Source organism: Sarcophilus harrisii, chromosome 6, assembly GCF_902635505.1.
Source record: "Sarcophilus harrisii chromosome 6, mSarHar1.11, whole genome shotgun sequence".
NCBI lineage: Eukaryota > Metazoa > Chordata > Mammalia > Dasyuromorphia > Dasyuridae > Sarcophilus > Sarcophilus harrisii.
This window is the reverse complement of record NC_045431.1, coordinates 234,654,013-234,677,832: the sequence shown is the minus strand read 5'-3', so window position 1 is coordinate 234,677,832 and position 23,820 is coordinate 234,654,013. Positions and strand designations below refer to the sequence as shown.

The 23,820-nt window shown below is 54.3% G+C and overlaps 1 protein-coding gene across 4 annotated transcripts in view; it reads right to left on the bottom strand.

The window, feature by feature from the left end:
- Nucleotides 1-323: 323 nt before the first annotated feature.
- AP2A2 (adaptor related protein complex 2 subunit alpha 2) overlaps nt 324-23,820 on the bottom strand; it is a 51,337-nt gene continuing 27,840 nt past the window's right edge. Inside the window, exons 6-23 of one of the 4 annotated variants that reach the window (XM_031942511.1) lie at nt 21,216-21,317; nt 13,054-13,162; nt 12,394-12,544; nt 11,838-12,006; nt 11,618-11,755; nt 11,271-11,453; nt 10,886-10,983; nt 10,507-10,738; nt 10,107-10,280; nt 6,253-6,416; nt 5,490-5,567; nt 4,863-4,945; nt 4,674-4,763; nt 3,275-3,398; nt 2,530-2,646; nt 2,362-2,431; nt 1,875-2,009; nt 324-1,761 (exon numbers count right to left, since the gene is read on the bottom strand). In XM_031942511.1, the coding sequence (XP_031798371.1) occupies nt 1,684-1,761; nt 1,875-2,009; nt 2,362-2,431; nt 2,530-2,646; nt 3,275-3,398; nt 4,674-4,763; nt 4,863-4,945; nt 5,490-5,567; nt 6,253-6,416; nt 10,107-10,280; nt 10,507-10,738; nt 10,886-10,983; nt 11,271-11,453; nt 11,618-11,755; nt 11,838-12,006; nt 12,394-12,544; nt 13,054-13,162; nt 21,216-21,317 (2,295 nt within the window). In that variant the 3' untranslated portion in view covers nt 324-1,683. The remainder of the gene's footprint in view (nt 1,762-1,874; nt 2,010-2,361; nt 2,432-2,529; nt 2,647-3,274; nt 3,399-4,673; nt 4,764-4,862; nt 4,946-5,489; nt 5,568-6,252; nt 6,417-10,106; nt 10,281-10,506; nt 10,739-10,885; nt 10,984-11,270; nt 11,454-11,617; nt 11,756-11,837; nt 12,007-12,393; nt 12,545-13,053; nt 13,163-21,215; nt 21,318-23,820) is intronic. The other 3 variants (XM_031942512.1, XM_031942513.1, XM_031942514.1) reach the window with 3 other exon arrangements.

Genomic DNA, 23,820 nt, shown 5'->3' with positions numbered 1-23,820 from the left:
CTCGGGCCTCTGCCCCCTCCAGAAAGACTTTCTTGGTCCCAACGCTCGAACCCTCATCCCTCCCGGGTTCATGGCGGGTCTCAAGCCCCATGTCTTTTCTCAGCCCAGCATGACATCAGCGCCAAGCTGGAGGCTTCCGTGTGAAAAGAGTGGGCAGTCTCCCCCGCCGGCCCTGGCCCTGAGGAGTCCGCGGCAGGTGCTCCAGCAGCCCACTCCACACAAGCCCCATGTGGCTCTTCACGGCCTCCTCTGGAAGGCAGAGGGTCTGCAGAGAATCCTCCCCCAGGAATCCCCTGTGGCAAGGACAACCAAGGCATTCTGGGTCTGTTCTAGCCATTTATTTCTCTTTTAAAAGATAACACACTTTTCTGACCAATTCACGGGTTTTCAAAATGTCATGATGAAGACTCCTGAGGGAAAAGGAGGCACTGGGGGAGGGGTGGGGACAGGGCCACGAGAGCCGAGCTACTTGCCGTCCACACCTCGTGGGTCCACGTCTTGTGGGTCCACGTGGTGGGAGCCACCCACGCTGGCCAGCCCAAGGCGGGTCATGTGGGGTGCTCAGTGCCTTTCACACGGCGACGCCTAAATACTGTGTTTTGAACAATAACACTGTTTCCATGAGCTCAAGGAACAGAGAAGGACAGGATACATCACTCTGGCAAGCCCAAGTCACAACAGGGCGACACAAACGAGGATTCTGTGGGTTCTAGCCGGGTCACTGCACAGCATGGACGCCCGTGGCCAGAGGATGGGGGCACAGGAAGGAAGCAGAATCAGGCTGGGGTACGCTAGGCCCCAGCCCAGTCAGGCCCCTACAACAGGAACTGGAGCAGCGTGTGCTTGAGAGGAGCCAGGGGGTCCGCCCGGGATCTGGGTCAGGGCAGGGAAGGGCCCACAGGCAGACAAAGGCCCACCTGCCAAGCTCCAGGAGCCAGCCCTCAGTAAGCCCTGTGTCAGTGTTCTCCATCCCACCATCCCAGGCCCATGGCTCTCCGTAGGACGGCTGCGGGGCTCCACTGAGCAAGCACCTCAGTTTCCCTTAACAGTTCCCAGGAGAGTGACTTGTTTTGAGGTTAAATGGGGGTATCTGCTCATGCGGGTCCTTCACCTGGCTGTGTGGGCACAGACATAGGAGCCTGCTGGCCTTGAACCCCCGCTCCTCTCCTCTGTCCTTGCCCAGCTCATGGCCACACATACCGTGTGAAAGCTAGTGGCCCAAGAACACTCCCCGAGCCAGCGGCCTGCCAGCCCAGAGGGTAGCCCCCGGTGCCACCCCCCCCCTCCTGCTTTCAGACCCTGGTCTCTGCTGACCAGTCAGCCCCATGGCTGATGGACATTCTCATTCACACCCACTTGTCTCCGCCTCCTCCTCCTCCTCCTCCTTCTCCTCCTCCTCTCCCGGCAGACATCAGCGAAGAATTGTCTCAATTCCCGCAAAAGCAGACGGCTTTGTTCCCGGCGAGTAATCCGTCGAGACCACGTGGGGGCCGACAGCTGAAACCAACGCGGGAGTCCCTTCTGACGCTGCTATCTGACAGATGGACCATAGGTTGGGGGGAGTCCTCAGGCACACGGCAATATTCAGACACTGGGGTACAAGGTATATTTATTTGCGGGGGATAATGGAGACAATGAGGAGGAATACACGCCAAAATCGCACTGATTCTGCATTCCCATTTGTTAAAACTGCTCCGAGAGCAGCTCACATAATCGCTGGGAGACGGTCTCTTTACTTGTCCGAAGAGTCAGCCGGTACATCTGAAATGAGAGAGCTGTGTTGGTCTGGGGGTGGGTGGGAGCCCTCCTGTGCCGGGCCCTCCCTGCGCTAGATTCTTCCCACCTGGGCCCTCCCCACACTAGACTCTCCTCACCTGGGCCTGCAGGTTGGGTTCCAGGCGCAGCAAGCACCCGATCTGGGCCGTTCTGGTGTGGATGATGCCGGCCCCCACAAAATTGGCCGGGTTGGGGTCTACCTCTTCCAAGAGAGCGGAACCAAAGCCGATAATCTGCCCGGGAGAAAGGGGAGGTGATGAAGCAGCGCAGTTGGGCATCAAGGCCTGCCCTGGAGTTGCAAGCACGAGGCTTTCGGCGGCCTTCCTGGAGAGGCAGCCTTGGATATCTGCCTGACGGATCAGGACCATGAGGGCCCCCAGAGAGCCCCCTTCCCGTCCCTCTGCTTCCCAGCTGAGCAGACCTCTGACGGCCCTCGGCCCACCATGGCCCACGGTATATTTGAGAATTCCAAAGAGATCCAAGACAGGTAATCGCCAAACAGGACAGAGAGAACCTCAGCTCTGTGGTCCAAAGTTCCGGGCCCAATTCGGGGCCCCTTCCCTAGGCTGCCGGCGCACACATTACCTTAGCCTTGGTGATCTCCGGATCCATTGGGTGCTTGGCCTTGAAGATGTTCTGTACCTCCTGTTGGGGACTGAGGGAGCCGTGAGTCAGAAAAAGCTGCAAGACCGCCTGGTACCGCGACCCCCGTGCGCCACCCCCCGGCTCCCCAGCTCGCCACAAAGGCCTCACTTGCTCAGCTGCTTCCAGCGCTGGAAGAAATCCTGGGAAGCCATTTCTGTGGGCTGGAAGAACTTGTTGAGTGTGATGGGCAGCTTGACTGAGACATTCTGGAAAGTTCCCCCATACCTGGCACCGGACACACGAGACAGAACGTAGGTCAGGGAAAACACCCACGGCCTCTGGGCGCCACTGACCAAGGCCCACTTTGGGTTTAGAAAGCACCCAGAGCCCATGGCCAGAGAGGGGCAGCGCCAAGACCTCACGTCCAGGACTCGCTGCAGGCAAGCAGGCTCGCAGCCAGCCCAAACCCGATGGCCCAGGGAGGAAGCGGTCAGCCAGTGCCAACCTAAGCACCTCAACGAGAGGGGAGCCCGCAGGCCCAGATTCTGAGAAGGCAGAAGGGGACACTCCTGGCGATGCTCTGACAGCCAAGTGTTCCACACCAAATACAGGCGTGAGGGGCACCGCCCTCCTAATGAAGGGGCCCCAGACTGGCAGGGTCGGCCACCCCGTCTCTCCAAACTTGTCTCCAGGAAGGCCCCAGTTGGCAGATAGGCTCTCAGAGCTGGGGGAGCCCCTGCCATGGTTATTTCCCACCCAGAAGGGCGGCTCACGAAAAGCCCCTGGCAAAGCGGGGCATGGTGAAGCATGGCACCAAGGCAAAGGGCAACAAGGCCAATAGCATGGCGGGGCAGCCAGGCGCAAGACCCCCTGCCTCCGAGGCCCGGCGCCACAGCCCCGCTCCCACACTCACCTAAACTGAATGTTGAGGACGGGTGCCTCGGTGAAGTCGGAGATGCACTCGATGTTCACCACCTGCTGCACCTGGGCACCCCCATCCACAGTGGGGTCCACTGGCTTGGTCTGCAGGTTCAGATGTGCCAGCGGGTTAAGGAGCCCAGAATGTGAGCAAAGGTGGAAGTCGAAGTCTCCCCTTCCCCCCCCAGCATCACAGGCTGTGCCCAGAAGTAGGGCCCCATCCCTGGGGGGCAGGGCCGCACACTCAAGCCCTTTTGGAGGCCCAGGGACCCCGGCATTAGGGGAAGGGGAAGGTAGGTCTGGGAGAACCCCCTGAAGAGACTCTGAAGGCCAAAAAGAGATGAGGAGATCCACCCAGATTCCCTAAGCAGCAAGAATGAGGAAGAAGAGGAGGAGGGTAAACTGAGGCTGGGAGTGGTCCTCATCACTCTAAAGCACCACAGCGTGGTGCCCCCCAGAAGTGGCCCCAAAGGCCATGGCACGTGGGCTGGGGAGGAGCCTGCACAGTGAGGGAGGCTCCCATTTTGCTGCTCTCGTTTCCCTCATTAGACTGAGAGTTCCAGGGGAGCAGGGACTACCTTTTGACTCCTTTGGTATCCCCAGCACCTTACAAAGTACCATAGGCGCTTAATAAATGCTGACCTCCAAGGACAGACTCTCGAGGTAAGAGCCCTGAGAAAGCCTGAGGCAGCTCAGTGTGGGCCCAGCCGCCCCACCCTCTGACAGCTTTCGCCTGCCAACTGTAGCTAGGGCCCAGCCCTTGCCCACAGCCCTCAAAGGCTGCCCAGAGGACACCCGGGAAAACCACAAAAAGCTCCAATGGCACATGTCAGAGATGCTGCAGCACGGTGCCCTGGACCGGCAGCGCGCGGAGGCCCTGCAGTTCTGCCCAGGCCCCCCACTTCCTGTGTGCCCCTCCCCTGGGGAACCGGCTCCTTAACACCAAGAACTCCGGAGACACCCCCTAAGCTTGACACAGGAAGGCTGTCACCCCCTTCCCGTGAAGGTGCCGATCCGGAGGCCCCAAGCAGGGCCACATCCCGCTGGGCAAACCCCACAAATCATGGCAGGAAAGAATCAAAAGGAAGAGACCCAAAGGAGCTCAACCAAGTGGGTCTGGGCCAGGCCCCAGAGCGGGGTGGGCATGGGGCCCAGGTGTGTCCGTCCCATAAAAGCTGGGCCAATGAGATGACTGAGCCGGGGCCTGAGGGCAGAAGAGGAGCCCGCCGGGAGAGCGCTGGGCCCTTGCCAGCCACCAGGTCCCGCCATCTGCCAGCCCCACAGCACAGAGGGGTCACAAGAGGCCAGTGGGCACGTGGGCCTCAGGCCTTCCCCAGAACAGCCTGGGACCCCACATTAGGCAACGGGGCCCACTGAGGCGGGAGCAAGGATATTGGACTGCAGCTCGTCGGAACAGATCAGCGTCGGGGTGAAGGTTAAGAACTGCGTGGAAGTCTTGTTACCGTAAAATATAAACATGCGGCCTAGGAGAGAAGAGAAGACCCACGTTTGCACCCCCGTGTCAGGAGGGGGAGGAACATGGACACCCCAAGCCCGGGAAGTGGGAGCCGCCCGCGGCTCACCCAAGTTCTGGCGAAACTCCGACTTCAGTCCGATCTGCAGCAGCTGGTTCTCAAACAGCACCCCGTTGTTCTTACAGACAAACCTGGGGAGAGAGGGACGGCCGGGAGCTTAGGGATTGGGCGAGGCGGGAAGCGGCCATTTTCAGAACCGGGGGGGCCGGATTGCCAACCTCACTGGTCTTCCCCGCATGAGCGGCGCCCACTGCCCAGGTCCCCCCCCCGCGACCTAAGAGCCGTTGAGGCTGGGGATCAATGAGGTGGAGACACCCATGGTATGGAGGTGTCCGAGCCCTCGTCCGGCTCTCTGAGGAACTGGAGGGAACACAAGGTCAAGGGCTTCCTGGAGGCCGGGTCCAAATCTGGGAACAAAATTCTGCCCCCCGGGAGCTACGGGAACAAGCTGGCCTCTCAGGGGCCGAGTCCTGGGGGGGAGGAGGAAGAGGAAAAGGAGAAGAGGAGGACGAGGAAGAGAAGGAAGAGGAAAAAGGAAGAAGAGAAAGAGGAGGAGGAAGAAGAGGAAGATAAGGACAAGGAAGAGGAGGAAGAAGAAGAGGAGCAGGAGCACAGCAGCCGCAGGGGCCCTCTGCCCCTGGCAGTGCCCGGCCCCGAGAGGGGAGGGTGGCTTACTTGTGCGTCAGCTCATCGGCGCCCCGCGCCGCCTCAGAGGGCTCCTCAGAAACCAGCTCAGATGAAGCCAGGTCGGGGCTAAGTGAAGCGGCGGAGAGGAGACAGAGAAGGAAGCAGCAGAGACGAGAGTCAGGGTTAGTGTAGACAGAGCAGAGCCGAGCCGGGAGAGGCCGGTGGGGGGAAGGGGGCGAGGGCGGCGCCATCGGTCCATGGGCACGTGGGAAGTTGGGCCAGAGAAAGCCCCCTCCCCCCTCACTAGGGGCGCCGAGGCTGCACAGAGGGGGTCAGAGGCCAGGGGATGCTCCCGGGAGGCAGAGAGGGGCCCCGAAGACGGGCCAGGGGAGCCGCGGTTCAGTGCGACCCCTAAGATGCGGGCAGGTGTGGGGGGACGCAGGGACCCTGGTCAGACCATGAAGCAGAAAGGGTGGGAGCAGAGGCCCAGCGGGGAAGCGAGACCCAGACCAGACCAAAAGCAGGGGACAAGCAGCTAAGCAGACGAGGGGGAGAGAATACGGGATGAGCCGGGTCTCCGGGCAGCGCCCGAGCCTCGGGAATGAGGGCCTGCCCGAGACCCCCAGTGAGAGAGGGCTTGGAGGGTCACTCAGCCCCAAGTGCCCAGGCCACAGCCCAAGCACAGGAACAAAGGCTGGTATTGACCCGGGCACAGCACTGGCACAAGGGGGGGTCACAGAGACAAGTGAGGCCAGCCGGAAATCAGGCGTCCCTCGGGGGTCCATTCCGGAGCCCCCAACACACCAACTACCTTGCGAAGTTTTCCTGTGAGCCAGGAGCGAGCTGGGTCACGGCAGAGGCGGGCTCAGAGAACACGTCCACCAGCAGACTGCCACTGGAGGCCGGAGCGGGAGCTGCATTGGGTGGGGGGCCGGTGCCCAGACCCAGGAGGTCTGCGGACGGAGAAGGAGTGGACTGCAAGAGAAAGAGCGCGGTCACGGAAAGGGACCCCCTCCTGCCCCAGCGGCCGCCCGCCAAGCCCCTCCCCGTAGGCTCGCCCAAAGCCGCCCGGCGCTCCTCGCGCCCACGACACAAGCCTCCCCTGCCGCAGACACACGTGTTAACGGCCCAGCCAAGCGTCCCCTGCAGCATCAAGGCTACGAGGCCGGAGCGGGTCAGGGCCCCGCGCTCGGGCTCTCCCCACCCCTGGGGCGGCGACGGGGGAAGGGCACCGGGAGAGCACCTGCCCCCGAGTGAGCGCGGCCCCCACCCGAGGCTTGCACAGAAAAGCCCCTCGGCCCGTGCTCTTGAAGAACAAAGGAAAAGAAAAGGCCTTTAAGAAGTAAAAACAATGAAAAATCCTTAACAAAAATCCGCTATGGACCCAACAGAACGTCCCCATAACCACATGAAACTTAGTTCCATGTTTGTAACGTAAGAGTAGACAAAAGGGAGACCCACAAGGACAAAGCCCAAAAGGGGCGGCGGCTGCTCCGGTCCGCAGCGTCTCACTCTTCCTCCTCGGGACACGGGCGCCATTTTCGCTCGGACCACGCATGGCCGGGGGGAGCTCACGGCCCACCGCGTCCCAGTGCCGCCGCCCACGCGCCCTGGTTCTACGCCAGCTCACGCCAAGCTCTCTGGGCTTTTCCAAAATCCGCCCAGCACCAGTTCTCAGAGAGGGATCCCCACCATGAGCCGCGCCCCGGCTTCCAGGCCTCTGCCACCACAAAGAGCTGCTCCCCCTTCCTGCACGTGTGCGAGCTTAAGCTCTGGAACGGCTGTATCAGCACGCAGGCTGCAAAGCCCTCTGGGCCCAGCTCCTCGTCCCCACCGGCCCGGGTCCTTTTTGAGCAGCTGGAAGCTCAGCCGGTTTAATTTGCATTTCTCTAATCTAAGGGACTCAGAGCACTTTTTACGGGACCAGAGCTGGGATTTCTTCCTCGGAAAACTGCCCGTTTCCGTCCTGCGACCACTCACACCTGGGGAGGGCCCTTATCTTCCTTCAGAAAGTTGCTTCCTTCCTCAGAACACATCTGACCAGCGAGGTCTCCGTCAGACAAGCGCCGACGTTGCTTCCCTCTGCGCGGCGCGGCTTCTCCCGTTACCTCTGAGTCGGCTGTTTTCCACCTGTCGAGGAGGCGCCTGCTGCCCCTCTCCCCTCAGCTACAGCGTCAGCGATTCTGCTCCAGCCGCTCTCCTACCTTGGGGGTCTCTTCCTGCCCCAGGTGCGCCTCCCATTCCTCTTCCTGATCCGCGCCGCTGCTGCTTCCTGGCTGAGCTCGTCCCACGCGGTCTGACCCCTGCGAGCCCTGACTGTCACCTTGCCGCTTTCCCGTTGTCTTCCATCCATCCTCCTCTTCCGTCCCAACCCTCCTCAGCGGCCCTCGTGCTTTTGACTGCCGCCTCCCTTAACCTGCTCTTTCCCCAGCGCGCCACCTCCCCTCCCCCAGGTAAATGTCTGCCCAAAAGTCTATTTTCTGGGTAACTCCCAGAAGTGCAGATGGTGGTCAGAGGAAGCAACACAGGACGCGCGAGAGCCGGGACCGGCTGCACCGCCAGGGGGCCGGCCCGCGGAGAACCCTGGGAGCAACGCAGCGCAAAAAGAAATGTGGGGCTATGGTCATTTCCCCCCGTAATTTCTTGAATTATATGGGGGCAGGGCATGATGCTAGGCACTCACTCTCTGTCTCTCTCTCTCTCTCTCTCTCTGTCTCTGTCTCTCTATTTTTTTTATCATGGCTCTCAGGTCGTCCAACAATTCCTAAGTTCTCTCTCCTCTGTCTGTTTCCGGGTCATTTATTTTTCCAATAAGAGATTTCCCATTTTCTTCTACTTTTTCCTTCTTCTACTTGTTTCACTGATTCTTGGCGTCTCATGGAGTCATTCGCTTGCCCGATTCGAATGTCCAAGGAATCCTTTTCTTCGGTGCTTCTGCTTTTCCTTTTCCGTGCAGCCAATGAGACTTTCTTAAAGATTTTTTACCTCGGTGAATTTTCTGCAGCACTTTCGGCGCCTCTTTGACCGAGCTGTTAATTCTCCTCTGGTGATTTTCCTGCCTGTTCTACCCTGATTTTTCACAACTGATTCAGGTCTTGCTTTAACTTTTCCAGGGATACTTGTTGGGCCTGGTCCAATGAGCATTTTTTGGCACCGTTTTCACCTTCTCTTCTCCCGGATCACGTCTTCTCGGTGCCACTTGCCCGTTTTCCAGCCTGTTGGCCGACTCCGGCCGACGAGCCCCACCCCAAGTCTCGAGCTCGCCGAGCTCTGGCTGCAACAACGCTCCAAGGGGAGTCTGAGAGGCCCCGACTCCCTTCCAGACCCGACTGCAGAATCCCCTCGGCTTCAAAACCGTGACCGAGTCCAGGGGCAGCTCCCAGACCCGTGGCATCACTGCCGGCCACAAGGGGGCAGGGCTGGGGGAGAGGCGGCAGAAGCAGCGGCAGGACGACTTCTCTGAGTAACCAAGGCCTCAAACCACCCCTTTGTGCCCACGACAGAAACAGGGTGTTGGGCCCCAGTTCCAAGCTTCCGCTCCCTTTCTGGCAGCCCCCCCGGTCCCGGCCCCCGAGCCCCCCACGCTCGCGGCTGTCCAGCTGAAGAAGTGCGCCCTGGGGCGGAGCCCCTCCACGCGGAGCCGACGCCGTGCAGCCCCCCCACAGACCAGCCGTTAGTGATGGCCAGAAGCCGCCTCGGGCACGCCCCAGCCGCGAGCCAAGCCCCAGAAAACCTCCAGAAGGGATTCTCCAGGGCTCAGCAGAGGTGCTCCTGGCTGCGGGCGGGACAGACCCCCATGGGGAGGAGGCAGAGAGACCAGGAGAGCGGAGGGGCGAGGCCTGGACACAGGAGCCGGCTCGGGCCACACATCCTGAGACAGGGCGGCAGGAGGCACCTTCAAGGGGCGCACAGACACAGGGGTCACAGCGTGCCGGGCTGCCCGGGGGCAGGACCCCTCAGGGCCCACCAGGCCCCCCCCCGCGCCCCGAGGGGATGGAGAGTGCCAGCCACGGGCACCCGGGGCTCTCAGGACACCAACCCACCAGGACCCGATTCTGTGCCAACGATGCCCAGGGCACGGCCCATAGGGGGCGGTTCCGGCCGGCTCAGAGCTCATGAGCTTCAGAGATGGGGAAGCAGCCCCCCCAAGTAACCCCCCTTATCCCCTCCAGGAACCCCGCACAGACCCCGAGGCCTTTGCCAGTCTCTTGGATGCCCGGGCTCGGACCCATTTCCTCCAGACGGGCATGTGAAAGGAGAGCCCGGAGCTCAGGTCTCGGCCTCCACAGCCTGGGCCCCGGGCTCTATATTAGTGTGGGCACAGGGCTGACCCCACTCTCCCCAGGCCCATCTGTCTGTGGGAGGGAAGGCTGTGAAAGGCGCTGGAGAGTCCCAGGCGTGTGAAGGGCCTGGGAGGGCACCGAGCGAGGGGTGCCCCAAAACACAGGGGGCCTTTGTCCAAACCCTTGCGCTTGGGGGAGCCGCGGGCACCGACCAAAAGCTCGCGGACGCCCCGGAGAAGCTGAGCGCGGTCCCACACCTTGGCCACAGACCCCGAGCTCCCGAGGAAGTTGCTGTCCCAATAGGCAGCGGGCACCTCCAGGGGACGGGGGAGGGTGCAAGAGCCCCAGGGGAGGGGGGACCCCTGCTGGCTGAGGGACATACCACTGCGCTGGCGTTGACCGGAGCCGGCTCGGTGCCCCCGTTCATGTCCGCGCTCCGCTCCTTCTTGGTTTCCTCCAGGTCCGTGACGGTGCTGGGCCCTTTCTTCTTTTTCAGCTTGGCCAGGATGGACGACTCCCGCTCCGGGAATGGAGGCATCTCCTCCAGCACTGTGGCCTTGGAGAGACGGGCGAGGGCAGACCCTTCAGCCATCTTGTTCCGGCGTGAGGGGCAGCCCCCGCCCCCAACTGCTCCCCCTCACTATGCTGCCCCACCCCCCCTGCCCACTGTGCTGCTCCCCACCCCCATTCCCTTGACCCCTTGCCATGCTTCCTGGCCCCCCGCTGTGCGGCCCCCCGCTGTGCGGCCCCCCCATCCCCCCGGCCCCCACCGCGCGCCTCACCAGGATGTCCGTGCTGGCGATGGTGCTGAGCCGCAGGTACTCCACGGCCCTCTGCTGCAGCTCCACGTCGGCGTTCTTGAGCTGGCTGTCACTGCGCAGGACGTCCTGGATCGTCGTCTTGATCTCGGGGAAGAGGTTCACGAACTTGATGTAGGTGGAGAGGAGCAGGGCCCGCGTGGGGACGCTGCACAGGTGAAACTTGGAGTGCAGCAGGTTGAACTGGATGAGGGGGCTGGGAGGGAGGGGAAACCACGGGGAGAGTGAGGGGGAGCCGCAGCAGGCCCCTCGCCCCACCCTGCAGAGGCCCCCCACCGAGCCCCCCTTAACCCCCATGGGTGCCAGGGCCCGGGCCGGGCAGAGCACGGGGAGAGGCTCTCACCTGGACCTTGGGTCGCCGGCTATCAAGTTTCCAAACTCCCCCAAGATGTAGCCGCCAACTTTGACCAGATTCTCGTGGCAAGCCGGTGCCTGGAGAGCCTGGGGATGAGCGGGGGCCGGGTCAGGAGCCGGCATGGACAGCCCACAGCCTCCCAGGGAACGCACCCCTGGGGGAGCTCACGGGACTCCCCCGACCCTGAGCCTTCCTGCCTCGTCCTCCTCTCTCCCCGCCCACCATGCTCTGCACAGCAGGGCCCTGCAGACTGACGGGCAGACAGATGGACAGAGAGACAGACAGAGGGGGGCAGGCAGACAGACAGCCGCCCAGCACGGCCCTGTCTCAAGGCTGCCCCCAGCCCCCACGCCGGCGCGGTCCCCGGGCCCACCTCAAACACGGTCTTGGCCGCATAGCCCTGCACGTCGTCCCGGTTGATCACGATCTGAATGACGCGGTACCAGACCTCCTCGCTGACGTAGTCCCCCGCAATTCGAATCAGGTTCAAGATGGTGTCCACGTACCAGGTGTAGTCCACCGCGTACTTCTCAGCCAGGATGGCCACCTTCAGGACCTTCCAAGGGAAGAGCCCGGTTCGCGCTGACCCGCCGGCCTTTGGCCGCCCCGGGCCCTTCAGGCGAGAAAAGGGCCGACCGCGAGGCAGGCTGGCGCCCCCCACATAGGAAGGGCCGATGGGCGCGAGATGGGCCCGGCCTCCCCCCGCCCCGGAGGACTCACGATCTCCTCCCGGATGGAGTAGTCGGCCGTCTCCAGGTAGTTGAGCATCTCGGCGACGATCTGCTGGGCATTGCTGCGGTCGCACATGGCGTAGAGGAGGTCCACCGCTCTCTGCCGCACGCTCACGTCCCGCTCCGTCTAGGGCACAGAAGGGGGGGCCTGAGCGCTCTCCGCGCAGGGGCCGGGGCCAGGGGGCGTGGGACAGGCCACGGGCACCCACCTTCAGGGCGTTGATGACCGTCTCTATGTGGGTCTTCACGGCCTCGTGGGAGAACTCGGAGCTGGCCAGGGTGCACATGCTCTCCAGGGCCAGGTACCGCAGGTTGGTCTCCCGGTGCTGCAAGAACTGACCCAGCTGGTTACAGGCGCGGACCAGCAAGTTGGGCTCGCTGCCAGGAGGAGAGAAAAGAGCCAAAATGGGTGGGGGTGGGGGGGGGGGTGTCCTGGGGCCCCAGCACCTCCCCGCCCCCACCAGGAGGGAGGGGCCTCTGCAGCCTAACAACTGAGGAGGGCACAGAGCCTCCGGAGTCTCCCCGCCCTGGACTCCGGCACAGCTGCACTCAGCCCCCTCTAGGCCCACCCTCGGTGCTTCCAAAGCAAACTCTGCTGGGCCAGACAGGACCTGGGCCCCCAAGGGGCCATCAGCTGTCCTGGCCCATCCCTGGGCCCCCAAGGGGCCGTCAGCTGCCCCAGGCCACCCCTGGGCCCCTAAGGGGCCATTAGCTTCCCCGGGCCACCCCTGGGCCCCCAAGCTTCCCCAGGCCCCGCCGGCACACCTGTCGTGATGAATGATGAGGCTGATGGCCTCGAAGAGCACGGCGTTCTTGGCGTTGGAGTGCTGCACCTTCTTTGACTTGGGGGGCTCCTGGGCTTTGTTCAGGATCGTCTCGAGGCACTCAGTCAGGCGGCCCCGCACGGCAGGGTCTTCTAGGAGACACCCAAGACACTTAGGGGCGGCCCGGCCCGCGTGGCCGGTCTGGGGGGGCAGTACCCTGTCCCACACAAGGCGCTGTCCCCCCGCCCAGGCCCCTCCCCACCGAAAGAGAGGTCCCCTCGATCCCAGCACCTGTCTCAACAGCCCACGTGGGCGATTAGCCCAGCTTCGACGTCCCCGCCCCATGGCCGTATGACCTCAGGGGAGCCCCGGCCCTCGCCTGTACGGTACCCAAGCTCCCCGGCCGGCCCCCAGACTCGAGCGAGCCTGGCCACCTCTGACCCTTCCAGAGCTCTTTCAGTGCCCACTGTATACTGGTCTCATCCCGAGCCTCCCTGGGGACACGCCAACCAGCGAAGGGGAAGTCTGCCCCGCGGCCGAGCCCAGGGGAGGACCCCGGCGGTGACCGGGAGAGCCGCCGGGACGACCCGGCTCGTCAGCGCATCGCTCACACCCCACGGGAGGCCTCAGGCGCCCGGCGGCGCTCTGGGGGCCACATTACCTGGGGGCGGGTAGCACTGCAGCAGCCGCAGAAGCTTCACCGACAGCCAGGGAGCCGGCACAAAGTAGTAAGTGTAGTCCTGGAGATCGGTCGATGCGGACGTCACGATCTGGAGAAGAAGCAAGTGGACCATGGTGGGAGGGGAGGATCGAGCCCCCCTTCATCTGCTCCCACAGGGACCCATAGCCCCGAAGAGACCACAGCTGCCCTTGCCCACCTTCCATTCTACAGGTGCATAAACAGGGCGACCAAGGGAGGGAAGGGCACAGGAGGGAAAGCCTTCCTGCAGGCAAGGGAGGGGAGGGGCCGGATTCAGCCCTCCCCCACCCCAGGACCCTCTCTTCCTCTGAAGACCCCAATGACCCCTCACTCTGCCCTAAGCTCGTGCCTTTCCCTCGGCCAATCCTGAATCAGCTTTCTGCTGGAAAGGGGCGTTCATCCACCTCGTGTTTCTGCCATATATGTTGTGAACGTCCTCCCCCATGAGAACGGACGCTTCGAGTGCAGGACTATCTCGTTTTTGTTACCCCAGGGCCTGGGGCACCAATGCTAGAAAGCCCCAGGGACCCTCTGAAGACCCTGGGAAGGACGGGCAGCAGGGAGTGGAATGGGTGGTCACTCCTGGGCGCGAAGAGTTCCCCCCGACCCATCAGTCACTCAAGGACCGAGAGCATGGGGTCTTCCCAGGATCAGCACTCCAGCAGCGATTCCCTTTCTTATTCTCAAAATGATTCTGTTTTACTTCCAGTTCCTGATGCTCCGCTCCCTCTCCTTCCACATTCACTAAGAAAAACCTCAGGCACCCTTTTGGCCACACAAAACAAATGAGAAACTGATAGCTGGAGAGAGAGCGAAGAGGAGAGAAAGGGGAGGACGTCGGCTAGTGCTCTCTATGGGGGTGCAGAGCGTCGTTCACCGCGGGCCCCTCGCCTTCCGGAGCAGACCACCGTCCCGATGCCGCCGCCGCCGCCGCCGTGTTCTGCCCCCTCCCCTTTCCTCCGCTCGCGTCTTCCCAGGATTTTCTGAAACCATCCCCTTGTCATTTCTTAGCACAACAGTGTCTCACACTCACAGATCACAGCCGTCCAGCCATTCCCCGGGGAGGGAGCATCCCCTCAGTCTCGCACCCTTTGCTGCTACAAAGAGAACTGCCACAAATATGGGTTCTTTCTCTGATCCTTCTGGGCTGCAGACTATAGTGGGGTTGCTGGGTCAAAGACTGGGGGAGCAATGGCTGAACTAGTTAACATTCCCATCAACAGTGTCTTAGTTGGCAAGGAACTGGAAGCTGAGCGGATGCCCATCAGCTGGAGAAAGACAGAATAAGTTCTGGGATGCGAATGTTATGGAATATTATTGTTCTGTAGATAACGACCAGCAGGAGGATTTCAGACAGGCCTGGAGAGACTGACAGGAACCGATGCTGAGGGAAGTGGGCAGAACCAGGAGATCCCTATACACGGCAACAACAGAATTATACGATCAATTTTGATGGCCATCGCTCTTTTCAACAATGAGATGATTCGGGCCAGTTCCACTTGTTCAGAGATGACGAGATCCATCTCCACTCAGAGAGAACTGTGGGAGCCGAGTGTGGACCACAACGCAGCATTCACTCTTTCTGTTGTTTGCTTGCATTTTTTCTTTCTCATTTTTTCCTTCTTGATCCCACTTTTCTTGTGCGACAAGACAATTATAAATAGGTATACATATCAATATATTTAACATATATTTTAACAAATTTAACTTGTATTACTTGCCATCTAGGGGAAGGGGTGAGGGAAGGAGGAGTAAATTTGGAACACAAGGTTTTGCAAAGGTCAATGTTGAAAAATTACCTGCGCAAAAGTTTTGTAAATAAAAAGCTTTCATTAAAAAAAAAAGAAGAAAAAAGTGTATCCATTTTCCCATAATCCCACCATTACTAATTTAAAGCATTTTTTTCCCCATAGAGCTACTGATAATTGGTTTTACTGCTCTATGCTTATTCCTTTAATATTGAATAATGTGATTACGGATATTGTTGCTTCACTCCTGATATTATTGGAAAAGCTTCCAGCTTGTGCCCATTACAGATAATATTTGCTCTTAGTTTAGATACTACTTAGCATTTTAAGGAAAACTTCATTTATTTTTGTGTTTTTTTTTTTTGTTTGTTTGTTTTATAAGAATGTGTACTGCACTTTCTCAAAGTTTTTTTTCTGCATATGTAGAAACAATTGGGACTTTTACCACTTTTGTCACCGATGTGGTCACTTATGTTCATATCTTCATAAATACAAATCAAGCCTGAATTTCTGGCATAAATTTAGCTTAGTCACAATATATGAAAAAGTGCTATAATTTCTTTGCTAGTATTTTATTTCATTTCAATTTTTGTAACAATACTCTAAGGGAAATTGAGCTAATTGTCTCTATTTTGACCCTCCCTGGTTAGATCAAAACCATATTTATGTCATAGAAGGAATTTGATAGGACTCTTTTACCTATTTTTTTCTAGTACTAGAATTAATTGTTTTTTAAATGTCTGATAAAATTAACTAGTAAATCCATCTGATTCAGCTTTTTTTTCTTGGAGAATTCATTTATGGACTTGCCTAATTTCTTTTTTTAAGGTACAGTTATTCCTATTTCTTGTTCTGCCAAACGGGCAAGTTATATTTTTATAAATACTCAAACATTTCATTTAGATCGTCAGTTTTATTGGCTTGAGTTATATGGCTCCTATTTGATACTTTTATTTCATCTTCATTGGTTAAAAATTCACCTTTTTCTTTTGTGAAATTAGTCATTTGGTTTTCTTCTTTCTTTTTTTAAAATGGTTTATCTATTTTACTGTTTGTTTTCCTTTTTTAAAATCAGGTTCCACAGAAGTGAGTGCAAGGGATAATATTGTAAAAAATTACCCTGGCATAGGTTCTGTCAATAAAAAGTTATTTAATAAAATTTAAAAAAAAAAAAAAAAAAAAAAGGACTTACAACAGACTCTATTATGCTTCAGCTGAAATAAAAGAGGCAAGGGTAGCAATAATGATCTCAGACAAAGCATATATATATATATATATATATATATATATATACATATATGTAATTAAAACAGACAAGTAGAGAAACCACATCATGCTAAAAGGATCATAGAAAATGAAGAAATATTAATTCTTAGCATATATGTAGCAAATGATTTAACATCCAAATTCTTAAAGAAAATATTAAATGAATTACAAAAAGAAATAGAAAACTATGCTAGTGATTAAACAAAAGATAAAGGAGATCATAGGAAATAAAATGGATGATTTTGTTTGCATTAAATTAAAAAGGGTTTGCACATCCAAAACTTATGATGACAAAATTAAATAAATAACAGAAAATGGAGGTGAGAAAGAATTTTATGGAGAATTTCTCTGTTATATGCCTAATTTATTAAATATATAGGGAACTTAACTAAATTTATAAAAACATGATCTATTCCACAATTAATAAGTCATCAACTAATGTGAACAATGTTTAGAAGAAATCAAAGTTATTAATAAAGTTATCAAATCTGAAAAAAAAATAAAAAAATAAAATCAGGTTCCAGTTTTATTTCAATTTTTAAACAATTTCTATTTTGTTCATCTTTCCTTTAATATTCAGAATTTCTGTTTTGATGCTTAATTAGGGATTTAATTTGTGGATATCTCAAGGTTCGGGGGATTTTTGTTTGTTTTTTAGCTGCATGCCCAATTTATCAATCTGTACTTTTTTTTTTTTTGATGTAAGCATTTAGAGATATAAAATTTCCACCAAGTACTTCTTTGGCTGTACCCTACAAATTTTTGGCATGTTTCATTGTTGTCATTATGCTTGATGAACTTTCTGGCTATTTCTCATGATCTTTTCTTTGATACATCCAATCTTTAAGTTATTTAGTCTCCAAATAATTTTTAATCTATGCTTCAAAGGCCTTTTATTGAATATAATTTCATTGTATTACAGTCAGAAAAAGAAACACAGTATTTCTGCAATTGCTTGTAAGATTTATATGATCTAATATATTTTTGTGAAGGAGCCATGCACAGTTGAGAAACAAAGAAACTCCTTTCTGTTACCATTCAACATTGTCCAAAGGTCTATCATATTTAACTTTTCTAAAATTCTATTAATTTCTTTAACTTCATTCTTATTTTATAACTATTTAGGTCTGAGAGGGATTGCCTGAAGTTTTCCTGCTATTATCATTTTATTCTTTACTTTTGTCTGAAACTCATTTAACTTTTTCCTTTAAGATTTTAATATTTTAAATCAATATTTGTGATTAATAATCATTAAGATTAGTATTTGGGAAGTTAATTCATTGTCTATAATATCTCTTAACATCTAGTTTCCTTGATTCTCTTTTAATTAGGTCTATTTTTGCTTTTTCTTGAGATTGCAATTGTTGCCAGTGCTTTTCATTCAGCTGAAACATAACAGATTTTGCTCTAACCCCTTATTTTAATAGTATGTGTGGTCTTTTTGTTTTGAATATGTTTCTTGTAAATTACAAAGTTGGATTTTGGTTTCCAACTCATTTCATTTTATGGTTGAGTTTATTCTATTCACAGTTAAGATTGCTGTATATGTCCCTCTATCCTATTCTGTAAAGGGCTGAAACTCTTGATGCACTGAGGACAACAAAGCACTTAAGGCTAACTACAGAATGGACAATACTCTATTAGCATATGCTTAGAAAATGGCCCTTCCCACTATTCTGTGCTGGTTCAATCTTTTGGTGTATACAGAGAATTGTGGGAAGGATTAGGGGGTGGAGTAAGACAAGCCAGAATCACTTTTGGCAGTAGAGGAAGAGTTCACGTCCATCTTGTTCACTTCTACCCCAAAGACCAAGAATAAAGACCAAGGACTTTTGCTTATCCTGACTCTGGCTAATTCTAAGATATCCAGGGTGCTAACTCGGTCTTCACATTATTCTCTTCTACTTATCCTTTTTTTTTAATCATTACCTTTAAAGTCTGTTTTGCTTTTCACCCAGGAGTTCTAGATTTTACGTATAATATTCCTGGGAGTTTTCATCTTAGGGTTTCTATCTGAAGGTTAGCAGTGAACTTTTTCAACTTCTAACGTGCCTCCTAGTTCCAAGGTATCTGGGAAGTTATCCTTTATTATTTCTTGAAATAGGATGTCCAAGTTCATTTTTGGTTCATGGCTTTTAGGCAATTCATTCTGAAAAATTTCATTTCTTTTCCTGATCAACTGTTTTGCCTATGATATATTTCACATTTTCTTCTGTTTTTTTCAGTTTTTTAATTTTATTTTATTTCTTAATGTCTCATGAAGTCATTACTTTCTATCTGGCCAAACCTAATTTTCAAGGAGTTTTTTTCTTTTCTTTTTTTAAATAGTATTTTTTTCCCCTCAATAGTTTTCAACATTCACCTTTTCAAAATCTTGTGCTCCAATTTTTTCTTTCTTCCTTCCTTCATCTCTCTCCCCTCCCCATGGCAGCAAGGTACAAATACTATGCTTTGATAGTCTCCATACTTCTCTGTCTGGATGTGGCTGGTATTTTCCATCCCTGGTCTATTTTACATATTTAAAAATTCTTCTAAACATAATTCCATATTCTTCATGCTGCACTTGAAAAATCAGATCAAAAAGGGAAAAAACACAAAAAGAAAAAAAAAAAAAAGCAAACAAACAACCATAACAAAAAGGTACAAATACTATGCTTTGATAGTCTCCATACTTTTCTGTCTGGATGTGGCTGGTATTTTCCATCCCTGGTCTATTGGAATTGTCTAAGATCACCTCATTGTTGAAAAAAGTTTATCACAATTGATCATCACATAATCTTGTTGTATACAATGATCAACTGGTTCTGCTAATTTCACTTAGCACCAGTTCATGTAAATCTCTCCAAGCTTTTCTGAAACCAGCTTGCTCATTATTTCTTATAAAACAATAATATTCCACTACATTCAAGTATACCATAACATAGTCAGTCATTCCCCAATTCCAGGGATTATTTCCTTTAGTGATTTTGTATCTCTCTTACCAAGCTGCTGATTCTCTTGTGGTAACTTTTTTGCACAGCTCTCATTTCTGTTCCCATTTTTTCCCTCTATCACTCTTACTTAGTAATATTTTTCTTTAGATCTTCTGAGTTTCTTGTTGGGCTTGTGTCCAATCTGCATTTTTCTTTGAGGCCTTGCTTGACAATGTTTTCAAGACATTATATATTATTTATCGTCAGACTCTTTCTTTGTTTATTCATTCTTCCAGCCTCCTTGCTGACATTGAATTTGATGTTGGTGTTAGGCTCTGCTCACGTATGGGGGGAGGTCTAGCCTGAGCTTGCTCTGACTGGGAGTCTACCTGCTTCTGGTGTCCTTGAAGCGATGAGATCTGGGAATAGGTCTGTTCACTGCCCTCCCAGTCCGAGTTCTGCAGTTCCTGACTGAAGTATGATCTGCTGACTACTGTGTGGTTGTTTTCACAGACCACTGCTGAATTAGGTCACCGTAAGCCCCGTGACAGGCTCTGCAGGTTCAGAGGGAACAATTAGCTTCTCTGACTCCCCTTTGATCTGAGAATTCTGCCCTGGGTTATTCCACTGTAAATCTGTCAGGCTCCTAGACACTGGGCTAAAGACTGGAACAGAGATTCCCCCTCTGCCTGTGGGATCAAAGCCACATCCTCAGTGTTTGGAGCATGCCCCTTACTCAGTCTCTCCTCAATCAACCTTGACACCTCCTTTCTGCCCTAGGCAGAGGTAAGGAGTGAGAGAGCTGCTGGATGGCGCTGCCCTGATCCCAGAAGAAGGTCTTCAGATTCAGTCTAGAAGTCAGCTAGAACTTTCCCTGCTGCTGTGGCCAGCCCCGCCAAATATCCACAGACCTCTTCTCCTATTCTCCTAAGCTGGCCTGGGTTGGAACAAGGACTCACTGTGGCTTTTTTTTTGGGGGGGGAGGGGTGGGGGGGGCTTTCCCTAGCAGAGCTTGCTGTGGTGCGTTTTCTAAGTTGCTGGGAAGGTGATGTTCCAGGGAAACAGGCTTCCTCTCACTCTAGCCACCTTCCATCCCCATCAGCAAATCCTTTTCAAGTAAACCTTGTCATGTTCAAGGGCTTTACTGGCACCACATGAGAATCCACCTATTCCTTCTTCATCCTGCCACGCACTGGCCCCAAACTCAGGAGACAAACAGTATCCCAGAGCCCTGCGGAGTCTGCCTCCAGGACCCCCGAGCTGCAGTGAACCATCTCAAGGGTGACTCTAAATCCCATCGGCAGGAGACAGCCCTGTCCCGTTATCTCCCCCTCCCACGATCAGGACTCCCTCAGGACAGGGTGGGCAACTGAGGGATCCAAAGGCACATGAAGAGTGTCTCCCATGACTAAGAAGTGCACCAAGGTCTTTCCTTGGCAGAGAGCGTTCCGATGAAAGGATCGGGCCCCACAGACACAGTTGCTGCAGAAAAACGAAAACCAATTCTTTTCCAGCAACAAATAGTTTGGGGCCCTTTGGCAAACTCGCTCCCACCTCCAAGTGGCCTGGAGGACCGAGAGGGGAGTGGACCTCGCCGGGGCACCCACGCCGGCCCCAAGGCTGGTCCTCCATCCACCGCCCCAGGGCTTCTTGAGGGCGAGCAGCCGTATTCCAGCTGGCAACTACAAGGCACAGAGAGCTTCAGTCTTTTTGGCCACAGGCAGGGCTCAGAGGGACATGGAGCGAACCCGCCAAAGACCTAGATCTCTCACCCAGACCCGCGCCGAGCCAACGAGCTACAGGTGTGACCACAACCACACGAGGGCCTGGATGGCTGAGAAGTCCCCACAGACCTGGACCCCCCCCCCCCCCCCCCCCCCCCCCCCCCCCCCCCCCCCCCCCCCCCCCCCCCCCCCCCCCCCCCCCCCCCCCCCCCCCCCCCCCCCGCCTTCAGCTCCTGCTCCTGGGGACCTCCGCCACTTCCCTCCTCTCGTATCCAAATTAACACGACTGTTCCAAGAAAGGCCATGGGTCGATTGGCCGCTCTACAAAGCCGCTCCCCCCCAGCTCCCACCTTTCCTTAGATTATTACAGCTCCTTCCTGAGTGGGGAATGGCCCCAGCTCAGGACTGGGGACAGGGCCCAGCAGAGCCTGCACTTCATGCGAGCAGGAGGAGGTGATGAGGGAGAGTCTTACTCTGCTTAATCTGGAAACTGCTAAGGACACGGAGGTCTTGAACTCTTCTGGGTTCTTCTGGGCCAGCGTGGTGATCAGACTCGTAGCAGCAGTGACCACACCCTGAAAGAAAAAAGAGCCACGAGTTTTAGGTGATCACAACCCAGCACTTTCCGCCACCGACTCTGTCTTTAAATCCCACTTTCCCAAAGAACCGTCCCCCTTAGTGATGGCTACAGAAAACAAACCGACCGTCTTCATTTCTGTCTTTTGAGCACCTGGGTTTGGCACGGGGTTACAAACAGCAGGTGCTCAATCAATGCCTAAAGAATCAAGTGAAACATTGTTTTCATGTGCTCAGCTCCATTTTCTTTAGCTGTAGCCCTAGGACATGGGAAAACCCCCAGTGAGCAATAAGGAGCAAGAGATCCTTTACTCGATGGCAAAACAGGTTCCTCCGGGTTCTTGCCGTGACTGCCGGGTCCCCATGATGCCGCTGGGTCAGCCTCTTCTCTGCCGTTCCCTGCCCTGCCAGACTCGCTCTCGGTAGCCCAGAGAAGGGTCACCCGAGGTGCCATTTGTTCCCACCAGGGGAGAGGGATCCTGTGGAGCTCAAGTGAGGCGGCCCCGCCCACAAGAGCCTGGGGCAGAAGGGAGAAGTGAGGTCTTCCTTCAGTGAATGCCTCCCCCAGTTCCCCTCTAGGGCAGCGAGGGGGTGCCACGGTGCCAAGAGCCAGGAGATGCACAACATGGGGGAGGAAAGGGGGAGGAGGCAGCCGGGCACTTTTCCTACGTTCTCGTCCATGGAAGCCTCTCAGGGGCAGGTCCTGGCACTTGGGCAGCTGCCACAGTGCCCGGCACCCGTGAAATTCTCACTAAAGGAAAAGGAAGCTCCAGAGAATGGGGTTTTATCTGGTCACAGTGTGGGTGTTCACTCCCAAAGTACAGGAGCCGGGGGGACACCAGGGCTCTCCAAATCTGACAGGCTCCTATCTGGTCACACTGTGGCTGTTCACTCCCAAAGTACATGAAAGAGGGGGCACCAATGCTCCCCAAATCTGATGGGCTCCTGGGGCTGTGGGGCCACCAATGCTTCCCAAATCTGACAGGCTCCTCTCTGGTCACACTATGGCTGTTCACTCCCAAAGTATAGGAATGGGGGGGGGCATTAGAGCTCCCCAAATCTGACAGGCCCCTGCAGTCACAGGCACCCAGCTGGAAAAAAGCAGAAGGAAACCACCCCAAGAAGAGACAGCTTTGCAGAAAGCTTCCAGCCCTCCCATTTCCCTTTATATAGAAGGAGGAATGAGGATGGCAGGGTCCCAATCAGGACAACTCCTCAGACAAGCAGAGGCTTCCAGACAACTGGCCCACTGCTGGACCAAGGCTGGGAAAAGGTGAAGGCGGGGACTCCAAAGGGTCCAAAGACTATGGATGGCGGATCGAGCTCATGGAGAACATTTGATTCTCCCCCTTGGCTTAAGTCACAGCCCCTGCCCCTCCAAGGCAGCTGGCAAGCAGGGGAAGCCTGGGGGAGGCTTAAGGTCTAAATGAGCTCATCCACCCTCGGTAAGGGGTGAGAAAAAATAAATGCCCCCTGAAACACAACCTCCCCTTGTAGGTCCATGGGTGCCTAAGGCCAAGAATCCTCTGGCTTCATTTTAAAAAGGGAGAAGTCAAGGCTGGAAGCAGCAGATACGTGCCCTCACAGGAAAAGGGCCTTCTCAGGGGCTGCCATAAGGCCAGCCTCCTTCCCATCCCAGCATGCTCATTTTTATCTAAGTTTTATCTATTGGGCCAAAACTGTCCTGAGCTGCACCATTCACTGGACAGTTACGTTCTTCAAGGTAAAGAGACTGGAATTGACCCTTCTTTCATACTTAAAAAAAAATCTCCATTTTACTCTATTTTCCATTCCAAATTTATCTCCTTCCCCTCCCCCAGGCAAGTGGGGTGAAATAAAAAATCAGTAGGTCCAAAAAAAGGAAAACAAAACAAAATCTGCCCCTATCTGCCATCCTAACCCGCACTTCTCTCTCTGGAGGTGGGCAGTCACTGCAGCAATCAGCAACATGAAGTCTTCCAAAATCGTTCATCTTTGCAACACTGTTTCTGGTTCTCCTCACTTCAGTCCAGATAAATCTTCCCAGATTTTTCCAAAACTATCCCGTCCCACATTTCCTGTAGCATGAGCGGATCTGTCACATTCAGAGACTAGAACTTGTTCGCCCAAACTGAGCCTGCTCTTACTCTCCAATTTTTGGTCACTACAAGAAGAGCTGCTATGATCTCTTGTTACATATAGAGCCTTTCCCTTTTTCTTTAATCTCTCTGGGGTATCTACCTGGTAGATTTGGGGGCATGGTTCCGAGCCGCTTTCCAGAACAGCTGATGGATTAGCCCACAGCTCCAGCCACAGCGCAGTAGTAAACCTATTTTCCCTCTGCCTATGATGTTTAAAAAGTTCCGGAGGCACAATTTCTGGGTTAATTAGGGATTTTAATAAATGATGTCAATATAACAAGGAAAATGTAAGTGTTGTTTACTTCTAAGGAAGCCCCAGCTTAGACAATCTAGTCAAATAATTTATGCCACCGAAAACTGAGTCGCCCACAACTGAGTGGGG